A 16,091-nucleotide genomic window follows, 5' to 3' on the forward strand; every position below is an offset into this window, starting at 1 on the left:
GGAGGTCAGAAGTGTGAATAGTTAAGAATGTGCCTGGGAGATTATGAGTGCACTAGATGATAAACCCTGACAGAACATGTACTGGCAATGGCACCTTGTGTGGGGCAAAGTAGGCTCTCATATTTATATATCTATGTATTTATATACATAGACACACATGTGTATGTATATATGTGTGTGTATTTATGTATGTATGTGTTATGTGAATAAATCAGCTTCAAATAGGGAATAATGGTAAGAGAGCAGGTTTGAGAGGGAGCTTGGGAAATAAGGAGTTTGATTTTAGATGTGTTGAACATGAGTTGCTTATAAACACCTAAGGACAAAGTGCTAGGAGGAAGTTGTATTTATAGATCTGGAGTTCATGTAAAGGTTAATGGGGTGGAGTTACAGGTTTTGGAGTTACCCATATATAGAAGGAAGGACAGGAAGTCACTTAGGAAGAGTCTATAGAGTAAGAAGGGAAGAATTAGTGTGTTGGAGCCTTGATGAATACACATCATTTTAGAGGCCAGATAATTGTCAGGACGGAGTAGCTGCCTTGAGTTGTTAAGCTAGTTTATCCAGAAAGTGAGGCAAGAAAGCAAGAGTGGGGTTATAAAACCCAGGGAGAGAGAGTATTACAAGAAGGCAGGAACAGTCAGAACTGTTAGGTGCTGCCTGATGAGGGCAGATACTTCCTGGGATAATTGATGCGGAGTCCATCTGGTGACTTTGAAGCGAGCAGAGTGATAAAGCAGAAACTGGATTAGATTAAGCCTGGGAATTGAGTAACTTGAAACAGCTGGTGACGAGTTTGCAGGGATGTCTGGAGGTTAATAGGATTCTCGAGGTAGAAGGGATTTGTCCCAGGAAGGGTATGTGTGTGCAGTTTGTTTTAGATGGTTTGAACTTGTGCAAGTTTAAATTCTGATGGAAGGAGACACAAAAAGGGAGATACTGAAGGTATAAGAGAGAGGACAAGAAGAGAGCAAAGTCCCTCGATTGTAACCAGAAGAAAAGAGGAATTGATGGATGGTTTTGGATGTTGGAAACTTTCTAGATCTCGTGGGTGGAATGTTGAGAAAGATACCCAGTCTGATGGTTTTCAGTTGCTTTGTAAACTAGAAGATGAGGACGACTCCTGAGCTTTTTTGGCCTGGGTGACTTTACGATGGTTGTATCATTTACCGAGATAGGGAATGTGTGCTCCTCTCTCGGTACTCAAACAAGGCCAGTTAATTATAGCTGTGATTGCTTAATGAGCTGTTTTAATACCATATCAAAAGAAGAGAATTTCACTGCATTGCCCTCTTTTTCATCTCTTTTTTCATCTCTTAGCCTCCTGGGAAATAATGACTGTAAGCTAAAGTAGACTGTTAGACTTGTCAATGACAGATAAACTTGTGGCTTTAGGAAATAGAACAACTTCCAGTTACTCATGTTGATGGCATATAGAGATATTGTGAATAATTGGAAGAGAGAGAAACCAACCAGCTCTAAGTTTAACCTTTGTTTCTTTTTGCTAGTGATGCCTTGAACCAGAACTGCAAATCATAAATAAATTTAATAAATTAATTTCACATCTTTTCCCTCACCTTGTCTACCTTTGATTAAAGTGCTAAAATATATTAATATTTCTTTTTTTTTTAAGATTTTATTTATTTATTTGACAGAGAGAGACACAGCAAGAGAGGGAACACAAGCAGGGGGAGTGGGAGGGAGAAGCAGGCTTCCCGCTGAGCAGGGAGCCCGATGCGGGGCTCCATCCCAGGATCCTGGGATCATGACCTGAGCCGAAGGCAGACGCTTAACGACTGAGCCACCCAGGCGCCCGCTAAAATATATTAATATTTCTTAAAGCCAAGGAGGAGAAAGAACCCCCTGAACTGGAAAAGTTCATAAAATTGATAATCCTCCACTGAATATAGTCACTATTTAGATATAGATTTTAATCTTCATGGTGATTTTCTCTATGTGCATAGCATGAGTGTTTTTAGACAGAAAAATATTACAATAATATTTTGCACACACAGAACATTTTTGCTTTAAAAAGCTCTAAACAGAAGGTGTTCCAGATGGTGTCGCTTTAATGTGTATTCTTTGTATACTTTAAAAATTATTATTTTGGAAAATAAAGCTTTCTTGATTACACTTTAGGGTTTCTGGCATGCTATTTGGTGCTGTTTGGTGCTATTACTGGGACTTAGATTTTGCTTTTCTTTTATGCCTTAGTTAGGATTTCTTTGTGTGAAAAAAATAGTGTTTTTGAATATCTATTGTTAGTGAGTGTTTTGGACCATGAGGTCAAAAGACATTTTCCTGGATAGTAGGTTATATATTCACTTTAACTAGAATGTTCAAAACATCCTCTTCTTAAAATTTGAAAACTATTTCTGCACTTTAGCCTGCACACTCTGTATATCTTTTTCTGATGAATAAGCTGCTCTGTTCACAATCTTCACTTTCTAGAGCTACATGCCCATTTGTCAAAGACACCTATTATTAAGCTTTTGCTGAAACGTTGTTGGTTATAATGAATACAATATGAATAACTCAGATATGTTATCAGAAACAGAAAAGACTGGCATTTTGTTTTGTTTTGTTTTTAGTGGGTGTGTGTTTGTTTTTTAAGATTGGTTGACCTATAGTAAAGCATAATACACTTGATGGCTCCCAAGCCTGGCTGCATTCAGTTTTAATTGCAAATTCCAGACATAAAGAAGCTAACACTGGAGAGTAAACACTTCATCAGTACATTCCACAATTATGGGACAGACTAAGTTTCTCAATTTGGGAGATTAATGCCCTGAGTTTAAGATTCTTATTTTAGATCAATTTATTACATATGGTGTTTTTTTCCCTCTTGAATTGTATTTTGTAGCAGCTGATATGTTAGCAATACTCTGGAGGGTGAATTATCTTAAAGTGGTTTCTAAATTGTGCATGTAACTGCAAATTAAATAGTAGCCGATTGCCCACAATATCAGCTTGACTGCTTTTGTAACTTTCTGATGATTTAAGTCATAGAGATAGTTTAATCTGAATGTTGCCAAGACAAACAAGAGATTCTCTTCTCTCACCGCCTCCACAGGTTTTGCAAAAAGAAAGGGACTATTCAAACTTATAAAGTGATTTTTTGTTAGATAGAATTACAATAAGGGGAATGCATGACCATTTAACATAAGGTAGATTTTTTTTAAAGACTTTATTTATTTATTCATAAGAGACAGAGAGAGAGAGAGGCAGAGGGAGAAGCAGGCTCCCCGCTGAGCAGGGAGCCCAATGCAGGACTCGATCCCAGGAACCTGGGATCATGACCTGAGCTGAAGGCAGACACTTAACCATCTGAGCCACCCAGGTGCCCAACACAAGGTAGATTTTAAAGTATATATTATTTGCTTCCAAAGTTTCTCTTACTCAGTTTAAAGCACCATCCAAATGCTAGAATGTAAGCTTATGAACAAGTAAATGTGATATTATCTGAAGAAATATGAAAGAATGAGAAGATTGCTTCTCAATAAGTAGGAGCAGGATAATTTTTTTTTTTTTTTTTTTAAGAGAAGCGTATTTAACTGGATCTGGAATTCTAGGTAGGATTTCAATAGGAAAAAAAAATGAGGGGGCTAAGAGACTAAAGTATTCAGGAGGTGGAAACAATAGATTCAGAGGAATAGGAAGGCTAGGGAACAATGTCAGTGCAAATTGGCCTTGACCTTGAGTTCCTGAGGAGGAAGCATGATCCATTGAACCTGGAACCATATTAGTATTATCAGTTAAATGTAATTAATAGTTTGTCTTGTTCTGGAAAAGGATTGCAGGTTCTTTACAAGGGTACAGAAGATGTAGTTTTTTGAAAGATTTTTTAAAACTTAAAAAAAAAATACTGTTGTTAAAAGGGTGAATTTGGATTTATTCTGCAGCCAGTGGAACGCCATTAAGGTTTTAAACAGACCTGAAACAAGGCTGGTTCTTCCTTTCCTATATGTGATTGCCTAATAGTGTGCAGAGATGAGATTGTAAAATGGAGCCTTTGCCTTCCTGGGGAGTTAGGTGTTTTGACACTTCTTACTGAACTATTGGCTTCAGAGGAAACAAGATACTTAGAATAGTATTTCTTTCTGCATTTTTGTGACACAGTCTCTGCATCTGCAGATTTTCTTCACAATTCTTTGTTTGCTTCTGGCTAAACTTCTATCCTTATGCAGTGAACTCTTATCTGAAGGTGTGGGGAAAAAATGCTGTATTTCTATAAATTAAAATGAGAGTGATTTATGGTTGCAGTGACTAAAGAAAATGTGCCAGACTCCCATTTCTGACCGTGAAGAAATAACTGGCATGGAACATGCCCTCCCATTTCAAACAACTAGAAAGCCGGACAAAATATATGAAACTATTTTCAGACTCTGGGACAATAGGCATTCCAGGATTGTGATTATGAAGAGAAGAGAAACAAATGAAGTAAGATTTAAGATCACCTTGTCTCTCTACCTGCCGGCCCTTTTCAGTCTGTGGCACAGGGAGAGGGAAGACCAAAGCAGAATGTGGTGGTTTTGCTACATTGCAAAGGTAGATATAGGAGTTTGGGGAATCTGAAGTAGCTGAAATTTTCCAGAGAGAGTATGAGAACAGAGGTTAATATGTAGAAGAGAGTTTTGGAAGTCTTCATAGCAGTTTCCTTTTCAGCTGTGGCTCAGTACTAATCTGGATATTTGTCGATGAGATTCCCAGAGGATGGGCCATGGTACTGTGAGTTGAACAATGCCCAGAACTTAGATGACACTGGAGTGCGGTCACATTCCATCCAGCTAGGTGAGACCTCATTAAACATACAGGGCATTGGCAGAGACCCCAAAGGTAACACCATTGATTTAAGGCTAAACTAGCCCTAGGGTAAAGGTAGACTTATTTTTACCTTATTACTAAGCTTAAAAACAGACCTCCAGCCTAGATGTCCATTGACAGATGAATGGATAAAGAAGATGTGGTATACACACACACACACACACACACACAGGAATATTACGCAGCCATCAAAAAAAAAAAAAGAAATCTAACCATTTGCAATGATGTGGATGGAGCTAGAGGGTATTATGCTAAGCGAAATAAGTCAATCAGAGAAAGACAATTATCATATGATCTCACTGATACGAGAAATTTGAGAAACAAGACAAGAGGATCATTGGGGAAGGAAGGGAAAAATGAAACACGAAACCAGAGAGGAAGACAAACCATAAGAGACTCTTAATCTCAGGAAACAAACTGAGGGTTGCTGGAGTGGAGTGGGGTGGGAGGGATGGGGTGGCTGGTTGATGGACATTGGGGAGGGTATGTGCTATGGTGAGTGCTTTGAATTGTGTAAGACTGATGAACCACAAATCTGTACCTCTGAAACAAATAATATATGTTAATAAAAAAAAATATCTTTGCAAATCTGAGGAAAAAAACAAACAGACTTCCAAAGGACCCAGGTGCTCCACAAGTAATTTAGTTGCCAGGTGTCAAACAGGCAAATGATGCCAAAATAAACATCAACTTTCTCTAAAAGAAGACAGCAGTCCTGACACTCAGCACTCATAATGTCTAGTGTATGATTGAAATTACTAGTGTTGTGAAAAAGCTGCAAATCAGTTCACAGAAACAGAACCAGAAATGAAAAGGATAATGGAATTAGCAAAGACCCTAAATTGGGATTATTAAATATTATAAATGTGTTCAAAGATGTAAAAGAAAACATAAACATAATGAGGAAAAATGGATAATTAAAAAAAGAACCAAATGGAATTTCTAAACCTGAGCAATACACTCTCTGTAAAGAAAACTTCACTATCAGCTTAATGCCATAGTAGATTCTACATAAAAAAGAGATCAGTGACCGTGAAAGATCAATAACCTTGAAAGCATGACACTAGGAGCTATCAAAACACAAGCGTGGAGAGGAAAAAGACTAAATAGAATCACCAGAGCCTCAGTGACCAGTGGGGCAATATCAAGCAATCTCATGTAAGTGTTAATTAGAATCCCAAAATGAGAGAAGAGAAAGAAGTAAAAAAATCTTTGAAGAATTATGGGCAAATCTTATATGAAATTGATAAAAACTGTTAACCCACATATGTACTAAGATCAGCATACCTCAAGCATGATAATCAAATTGCTGAAAGCCATTTTGAGAGAAAAAAAAATTAAGTACCAAGAGAAAAAAGACACATTAAATATAGGGGACAAATATAAGAGTGTCTTGTCACAAACACTGCAAGCCAGAAGATAGTATATTGAAATCTTTTCAAGTGCTGGAGAAAAACAAACAAAACAACAACAAACTCACGAAATAAGCAAACCAGCTGCTGTTAACCTAAAATACTAAATATAGCAAAAATATCTTTCAGAAGTGAAAGCAAAATAAAGTAGTTATGGCCAAACAAATGCTGACTTACACTACAAGACTCAGTGTTTTCATTTTTGTGTAAATGCATAAGATACTCCCTTTTTCAGTTATATTTGTGGGGCATGCTGTTAGCTTTTTGGTTGTGTTTAAAATGTTCTTTGTGTAATTGTATTTATTTTTTATACAGTCAGATTTATTTGTGAAGACATTCTGGTGTTGGGCAGTAGACCAGGGTAGAATATGATAGTCTATCCACACTTTGTGGTTATTATGTTGCAATTTTGAGAAAATTGTTTTTTCTAAGTCCTGGGGCTTGGTTTCTAGGTCTTATTGAACTGTCTTGATTCGTTATAGGATATAAGAATATTTCTTTATATGACATTGAAGTGCCCTTTAAAGTTTATGTTTGAGAAATGGACATTTAGAATAATTTATTTCTCTGTAGTTAGAGTTCTTCAAAGTAACTTTTCAAATTTTCAAGATGTAAATGAAATATTTATTTGGTATTCTTATCTAGAAATGTAAAATCATTGTTTGATAATACTTGGAATCACAAAGTCAGCCAGTATATGTGTTGAAAATGTCTCTTGATGCTTTATTCCAGGCACAGAGATTAGATAAGCATCACAGGAGAAAGTTGAACTGAGGCTATTAAATGTCACACATCTACTTCACTAGATGCTATATTTTAGGATTCAGTGCTTGACAGGTTGACTCAGGAGTTAACTTGTCATTACTTGTTCTACCCATCACTAGTTCACAAGGAGACAGCTAAACTTGTCATCATGGGATTTCTTCTGAATAGAAAGAAAACAAAGTTTGAAATGTGCACAGTTGATGGCAGAATTATACTGGTATTGCAGGAAGGTTGTTGCATTTTGGATTTCTTTCACTGCTTGATGAAATTATACTGGTATTGCAGGAAGGTTGTTGCATTTTGGGTTTCTTTCACTGCTTGATGAAATTATACTGGTATTGCAGGAAGGTTGTTGCATTTTGGGTTTCTTTCACTGTACCTGTTTGTTTATAAGAGTACCAAATATTTTGTATATATTTAGAGTTTACGTATCAAGTTAAAAAAATAGGTAAGAATCAACAAAAATGAAAACTTTCCCTTTACCTAAACTCCTGAATCTAGCAAGTCCTGATTTTGATTGTCTACATAATGTGGGGGCTTGATATTTCTCAGGGAAGTTACCTGAGTTATATAGTTTCAGTTAGACAAATGGATCCAGCAATAGAACGCTTTTGAGCTAAAGATGATTTGAGTTAAACAAAAAGGCTAAAGCATGTCAGCAATATTACAGCAAGTGTGAGATTTCTTCAAAAAGAAAATTACAGAAACAGGAGGTCCAGGCTGCTCTGGTGCAGTGGAGAATAAGAACAATAGATACATATGTCAGAAAGCAAGAGATGAAAATTGTAGGCACGCATGTCAGGGAAGAAGTAGTCGTTCTAGCAAGTTCAGAAGATGTTAGCAGTGTGTGTAGTAAAGATGCTAGCTTTATCTTCTTAGAGAAACATTTATAGAAAAGAAACTGAAGGAAAGAAAGGTGGACTTTTATTTTCTTTTTAAATTAGGGCTAGTGAATTACCAGGAATGTAAAAGATGAGCACCCCCCAAAACAAAACAAAACAAAAAACAACCTAGTGTTCATGCAGCTCATTTCTTTTTAGTTGAACCCAAAGTAGCCTGCTCAGAGTTTGAAATCAAGATCAAATAGTTTTACTTTGATATAAATATACACCAGTGATTACTTTTAACTTGTTTTTCAAATGAAATTTTTTATATCTAGTAATAGGACTTAAAAAACTATTATGTACCGTGAAATGCCATGCACCATGCTTATAACTAGACATACCTAAATGCTTTCTTCCTTGTTGTCTGTGCCAAGTTTGGCTTCTAGCAGCAAAAACATTTATACATAGAACAGATGGTATAATAGAGGGCAAATCAGCTATTCATAATTAAGAAGGGACACACATACTAAGCATCTGGATCTTAGGGATAGGATATTAGGGATAGAGTGTCAGGGAGGGTTACCTGGAGTATACTTGGGAGAGAGTTGGAGTAGCCAGCCAAAGATCAGGAAATATTTATTGCAATAACATGTGAATTTTTTTTTAAGTGTGTCTTTAGTGTAGGAGACTGGCAGAGTTGGAGGGGAAGATATGGGCCGATCATAAAGGCCTTTTAGTCTTGAAAACTCCAGAGCTGTAGAAGGGAAATGACTAGGAAATGATGCCATTAGCTTTGCATTTATTTATTTATCAACTCATTTTTAATTTTTTTTAATTGAAGTGTAGTTGACATGTAATGTTAGTTTCAGGTGTACACATAGTGATTCAACATTTATATATATAGTGAAGGGATCACCAAAATGAATCTGTCTACCATTTGTCACCATGAAAGATTATTACATATTAGTATATTCCCTATGCAGTACATCGTATCCCTATGTCATGTTTATTTTAACTTGAAGTTTGTACCTCTTATTTTCTACTTATTTTGTACCTTTCACTCTCCTTCTCTCTGGCAACCACCATATTATTTTTCCCATCCCTTCACTCTCTTTCTCTCTGGCAACCACCATATTATTCACTATTATCTAGGGGTCAGTATCTATTTTTTTTTCCTTAGTTCCACATATAAGTGAAATCATATGGTATTTGTCTTTCTCTGACATATTTCACTTAGAATAATACCATCTCTATCCACCCATGTTATCACAAATGGCAAGATTTTATTCTTTTTTATGGCTGAGTAATGTTTCATTCAAACATATAAACATATATACATATAAACATATATATGTATACACATATACTGTCAATTTCTTCCTTTATGTCTTAATATTTGCTTTATATAGTTAGGTGTCCATATGTGGGTGCGTAGATATTTACAAGTGTTCTATCCTCTTTTTGGGTTGATCCCTTTATCATCATGTAATGTTCTTTTTTGTCCCTTGTTACATTTTTTTGTTTTAAAGTCTATTTTATCTAATGTAAAGTATTGCTACACCAGCTTTCTTTTTATTTCCATTTGCATGGAATATCATTTTCCATTCCTTCACTTTCAGTCTGTGTGTGTCTCTAGATCTGAAGTGAGTCTCTTATAGACAGCGCATATATACTATATATATATATATATATGTATGTATGTCTTTTTAATAATCCATTCACCCCCCCACTTTCTCTTTTGATTGCAACATTTAGTTTTGTTGTAGTTATTTATAGATATGTACCTATTGCCATTTTGTTCATTGTTTTCTATTGTTGTTGTTGTTCTTGTTGTAGTTTTTCTGTTCCTTTCTTCTGCTCTCTTCCCTTATGATTTGGTGACATTTGGTCCCTGGTGTCAAGTTTGTATTCCTTTTTCTTCATTTTTTTTTTTTTTTTTTTTTGTGTGTGTGTGTGTGTGTAGCTTTTATAGATACTTGGTTTTTGGTTTCCATGAGGTTCATATATAATATCCTTAGTGTATAGTAGTTTGCTTTAAGTTAATGGTTACGTTCAAGCATGTTCTAAAAGCACTACATTTTAACTGCCTACCCCCTGCCACATTTTCTGTTTTTGACATCACATTTTACACATTATTATCTTAGTAGTCCTAGACGATTTTACTACTTTTGTCTTTTAATCTACGTTCTAGCTATGTTGGTAGCTAGATCCACTTCTTTACTATATATATTTACCATTACCAATGAGATATTTTTTTCTTTCATAGTTATGAAATTTTAATTTCAGTTATGGCCTTTTCTTTTTTATTTAAAGACATCCTTTTAACATTTCTTGTAAGGCTGGTTGGATGAACTCCTTTAGTTTTTGCTTATCTGAGAAACTTCTTATCTCTCCTTTACTATTGCTGGGTGTAGAGTATTCTTGGTTGTATTTTTTTTTTTTTTCCCATTCAGCACTTTGAATATATCATGTTACTCCCTTTTGTAAAATTTCTGATATAAAATCAGCTGATAGTCATAATGGAGTTTCCTTGTATGTAAGTAGTTGTTTTTCTCTGGCTGCTTTTAAGATTTTCGATTTAATTCCTGACACTGTTATAATACGTCTTGGTGTGGGTCTGTTTGGGTTCATGTTATTTTGGACTCTGTTCCTGGACTTGGATGTCTATTTCCTTTACCAGGTTAGGGAAGTATTCAAGCATCATTTCTTCAAATAGGTTTTCTGTCCTTTTTTCTCTTTGTTCTGCTTCTGGACTCCTCTAATGCAAGTATTTGAATACTTGACATTGTCCGGTTGGTCCCTTAAACTGTGCTCACTTTTTAAATTACTTTTTCTTTTTGCTGTTCTGATTGGGTGATTTTCATTCCTCAGTCTTCCATTCCTCTCCACTGATCCATTCTCCTGCATCATTTAATCTGCTGTTGATTCCTAACTTCCTTCCAGTTATTGTATTCTTCAGCCCTGATTGTTTTTTATATTTTCTACCTCTTCATTGAAGTTCTACCTGTGTTCATTCATTTTTCCTTTGATTTTAGTAAATATCTTTATGATCCTTACTTTGAGTCCATCTGGTCTAGCGTGTCATTCAAAGCCATTGGTTCCTTGTTTATTTTCTGTTCAGATTATCTGTTGATTAAGCAGGGTGTTAAAGTCCCCTACTATTATTGTGTTATTATCAATTAGTTCCTTTATGTTTGTTATTGTTTTATATATTTGGGTGCTCCCATGTTGTGGGCATAAATATTTATAATTGTTGGATCTTCTTGTTGGACTGTCCCCTTTATTATGATATAATATCCTTCTTTATCTCTTCTTACAGCCTTTTGTTTTAAAGTCTAGTTTGTCAGATATAAGTATTGCCACCCTAGCTTTCTTTTGACATACATCTGTGTGATAAGTGTTTCTCCCATCCCCTCACTTTCTTTTTTTTTTTTTGGTAAGATTTTATCTATTTGACAGAGTGCACAAGAGGGAGAAAACAGGCTCCCCACTGAGCAGGGAGCCTGATGTGGGGCTCAATCCCAGGCAGATGTTTGACTGAGCCACCCAGGTGCTCCCATCCCCTCACTTTCAATCTGTAGGTGTCCTTAAGTCTAAAATGAGCCTCTTGTAGACAGCATAATGATGGGTCTTGTTTTTTTATTCACTGTGACACCCTATGTCTTTGGATTAGAGCATTTAGTCCATTTACATTTAAAGTAATTATTGATAGATGTGTATTTATTGCCATTTTATTATGTGTTTTGTTGTTTCTGGAGATTTTCTCAGATCCTTTATTGTCTTTGTCACTTTTGGTCTTTCCTTTCCACTCAAAGAATCCCCTTTAGTATTTCTTGCAAAGCTGATTTAGTGGTATGACCATTACTTTGAACTCTTTATCTGATAGATTGCTTATCTCTGTTTTGTTTAGTTTTTCTGAGATTTTGTTTTGTTCTTTCATTAGGAACATATTCCTCTGTCTCCTTATTTTGCCTAACTCTCTGTTTCTGTGTATTAGGTAGATCAGTTACATTTCTCAGTCTTGAGATTAGTTTTGCATATTAGATCATTCTGGCAGCCCTGAGGAGTGATTAGACAGGTGGAGAAGTGGGAAAGCAAGTTTATTAGGAGGCATTTTGGCGACCTTAAGGAGCAGTGTGAAGACCTGAAATCAATGTCAGAATGAAGAGGAAGCAGAGTAAATATATTCAGGAACAAGAATCAACAGAATTCATGTGGCAGTGATGGGGTTGGGGGGGGGGCAGGAGCCAATTTAAAATTAATTAATCCTGGGGTGCCTGGGTGGCTCTGGATTATGAGATTGAGCCCTGCGTTAGACATGCTGGTCGTGGAGCCTGCTTAAAATTCTCTCCCTCCCCCGACAACTTGCGTGTGTGTGTGTGCGCGTGCATACTCTCTGTCTCTTAAAAAAAAAAAAAAATCCTAGATTTCTGGTAGGATAAGTGGAGGATTTTTGTACCAGTTTGGTAGGAGAAAGAGAAAGCTTTGAGATAATTGTGGCACATTAAGATGAGGGTGTCCAAAAATTAATATTAATTATTATTATGGTTTACTACTTAGTTACTAATATTACATTCACTGAATGTTGAGGTGTATACTATTATTACCCTCATTTTGCCACTGATGAAACTGAGGCCCAAAGAAGGTTGATAACTTGTCCCAGGTCACAAAGGAAATAAGTGCAGAGTGAAAATTTGAATTTGAGAGATGATTACATTTTTCCAGTCTCTTGGCTGCTTTATGCTCTTGCTTTTCAGTCACATGGAGATCTGATCTGTGAGATAAAGTTATAACCTGGAGATAGGGATTTGGAGTTACCACCTCCAGGTGAGGGACGAAACCATTGGCCTGGATGAATGACAGGTCTTTGCAGAGTCCTTGGAGTTCACGCAAGTGCACTGAGGTTCAAAAAGAGGAAGTGAGCTTGTGTAGAAATTGAGTGACCAGAAAGACAGGAGGAAAAACCAGAAAGAATTGCATTACAAAAGCCAAAATGTATTTTTTTTTTTCCTTAAGAAATGAAATCAACAGTTTTAAAAATCTTGAAAATGTAGCTGCAAAATCCAGTCACCCATGATGCTGGCCAGAGTAGTTTCAGTTCAGTTATTCAGAAACAAAATAAAAGGGGTCAGGAAATGAAGGGAGGTGAGACCATGAATTCAGAGAACTTCTGTACTTCCTAGAGAGATGTAACTGCACCGACAAAAGAGAGATGGAATGGAAGCTAGTGGTAGACAGAGGGGTTTTCTTCTCATGGATGAGACAAGATCACATTTATATGGATTTAAGGATAATCTGTCTAGAATTAAGAATTAAAAAAAAAAAAAAAACACCCAAATTATAATTTGAAATGCTTTTAAACTTTACAGAACATTATACATCCATGGGCATACCAAGTTGGATTTCACAGTCTGGCATACCGCAATTGAGAAAGCAGCAGGTACAGATGGTAATGCATTACAGGATCAGCAGCTCAGCAAAAATGACGTTCCCATTATTGTGAACAGCTGTATAGCATTTGTTACACAGTATGGTAAGTATCACAGAGTTTTTATTCAACCCCCAGAACTCATACTATCATTCTTAGAGTTTTTAAATGGTACCTCCATTGGACTGCATTAGAGCTTTATATTTGTAAGTACATCCGTGAAAAATAAAAACGTAGTCCCTGTTCAGCCAAATGCCATTCCTTCTCCCAATAAAATTCAAATTACTTAATGTACTTTTACTATTTTCTTCTTTCACATGCATAAAAATTTTAAATGCCAGATTGAAAGAATCTATATTGTAAAATGTATATTAGAAATAGGTTGAAGACTATATTTTTAAGAGGTTACAAGCCTACAATAAAGTCTAGGAAAAGGCAAAGGGTTGCCCCATAAGCATGTTTTTGGAAGTGGAAAACTATGGGACAGTATGTGAGAGAATTTATTTTTTTGGTGCCATACATTCAAAGTATATGTGATTATTTATTTCATTCACCATGCTCTTGTTCACGTTTACATTAAGAATCATGGTTATCGTAATAGTTTTGACTTAATTTTAATGGGCATTTTTATGAATAGCTTGCAAGTAAAAAACAACTGGTTGACACATGGTCTAGCTTCATTTTAATTTAATATGGTGTGATAGTATTTTAGATGTGCCTGAAAAGTAAATAAAGTGTGCCTTGATTTTTCATGTTTATTTTCAAATTACTTTGAATTCCTCAAATTCCTTCTTTCTGCTACGTATTTCCTTAATACTCTAAAAGGTAGAAATTTGTTAACTATTTTTAATATAAAAATGTTTTCTACCTGTTAATCTGTAGATAAGTGCCATTGATTTAGATTACAAATGTGGAAAAGTAAAATGATTGATCTTATATTTTGAAAAGCAATTAACTTTTATTTTCGTTCTCCCAATATTAGAAGTGTCCTTGGGTGTTTTTATTTTGAAAAGAAGGTGTAATCAGTGAGAGAGCTGCTGTAAAACATTGTTTTACTGGTTCATTACTTATTTATTGTCTGTTGTGTGCCAGCCATTGATCTTGGTACTGGAAATACAGCAGTGGGAGTAAAAAGTTAAAGACAAAGCCATGAATCATGGGTTTCAGTCTGAGAACTGACAATAAACTGATATGAGCAAAATGTCAAAAATAACGGCCATGAAAAAAATAATTTTTAGAAATTAAATTTATAACATGCATATATTAATCTATTTTCTTCTGGAGAGAGTACCATTTTATGTATTTTGCTTATTTCACATGTAATCCAAGTACAGTTATCATTGATATTCAGATTCATTGGGTTTGAATTATATAGGTTTGAATTATATATCTACTGTAAATATGTATGTAATCACATTATGTGGCTATTACTCTATGAAATTCCTTCCTATGATAGTATGTCTGTGTTCTCTTTATCAACGGTAATCATCTGTTTATATGAAAATGGGGGAGGAGGAAGATTATGGTCTTCATTTATTAGCCATTCCTTATTAGCACACTTGGATTTCATAGGTATAAATGAATTACACACATATTATGTTTTAGCAAGAGCATAACCTCATTGGGAATTTTCACATCATGTTAGTTTCATAATGGCATAGGGTCTTTCATAAGCTGAGAAATGATTAAAATAACTCTTCTAGCTCCAGTGTATCCAATTTAATGTTTCTCTAGGGAAATCAGAAGTTTCTTCGTGATGTTTCTTTGAATTAAGCATTAGATTTTTTCAACCAAATTTCATACATTAAAACTACTTTGTAACTCTGGCACAAGGTACATTAACTTGCATTTTAAAGTAATAAAGCCAATGAAAGACTCTTTATGTTTTGTTTTGTTTGTTTTTAATGAGCAGAACATGGGGAAAACCCAATGTTGCCAGCATGTATAGAAGGGAAGATACCATATGCACTTAGAAAATGCCCAGTAATTAATAGAATGCAGGTGGTTGACTCAGAGCTTACAACAGCAATTATTTTGAACTTCCTGACCTTTGTATTAAAATCTGAAAGCCAGGGGCGCTTGGGTGGCTCAGTCGGTTAAACAGCTGCCTTGGGCTCAGGTCATGATCCCAGGTTCCTGGGATCGGGCCCCATATCAGGCTCCCTGCTCTGTGGAGAGCCTGCTTCTCCTTCTCCCCTGCTTGTGCTCTCTAGCTCTCTCTCTCAAATAAGTAAAATCTGAAGACCAATTTTTCTTGCTCACAGTGTCAAGAATTGAACTTGACCAAGTTCAGAGTCAAATTTTTAGAGTTTTAATTTTTTTAATGGGTTATAGTAGTTAGTTTTTTGGGGAAATTAATTTTTGTAAACAAAATTTTTAAATTCACATGCAGTTAACTTATTTGAGGACTTAGCTATTAGAAATTCACTCAGCTAGGAACATAATAGCTCAAAAACTTAGTCCCATTTTTTTTTTTTTTGTAGAAGTTGCTCATTCTTGCATTAAATAATCACTTATTGAATGCTTGCTAAGTTCTAGTCATAGTGTAGTTAACTGTACACAGAGAGTAAGACATGATCCTTGCCTTCTAGGTTTTTACACATTTTTTGAATCAAAGACAAACAGCTGGGCAGTTACATCTCAAGTGTACAAAATTCTGTGGTAGAGAGGTTCAGGGGTTGGTACGGGGTGAATTTCACCCAGAGTAGGGGTGGTCGTAGGGAGCTTCATGGGTGAGATGTGGTGCCTACCATAATGATTAAGAGAAAACAGGAGCAAGTTAGGAGAAGGAAGTAGGGATTCTAGGAGGAGGAACAGGGTATGACCATGTATAGAATC

General features: G+C 35.7%; 1 protein-coding gene across 1 annotated transcript in view; it reads left to right on the top strand.

Moving 5' to 3' along the window:
* Positions 1-16,091, top strand: part of ARAP2 (ArfGAP with RhoGAP domain, ankyrin repeat and PH domain 2) — a 183,984-nt gene that overhangs the window by 98,966 nt on the left and 68,927 nt on the right. The window contains exon 20 of the mRNA XM_035005163.1: positions 13,195-13,358. Within this exon, the coding sequence (XP_034861054.1) occupies positions 13,195-13,358 (164 nt within the window). The remainder of the gene's footprint in view (positions 1-13,194; positions 13,359-16,091) is intronic.

The sequence above is a fragment of the Mirounga leonina genome, unplaced genomic scaffold, assembly GCF_011800145.1.
Source record: "Mirounga leonina isolate KUSES-001 unplaced genomic scaffold, KU_Mleo_1.0 Mir_129, whole genome shotgun sequence".
In the NCBI taxonomy this organism is placed as follows: domain Eukaryota; kingdom Metazoa; phylum Chordata; class Mammalia; order Carnivora; family Phocidae; genus Mirounga; species Mirounga leonina.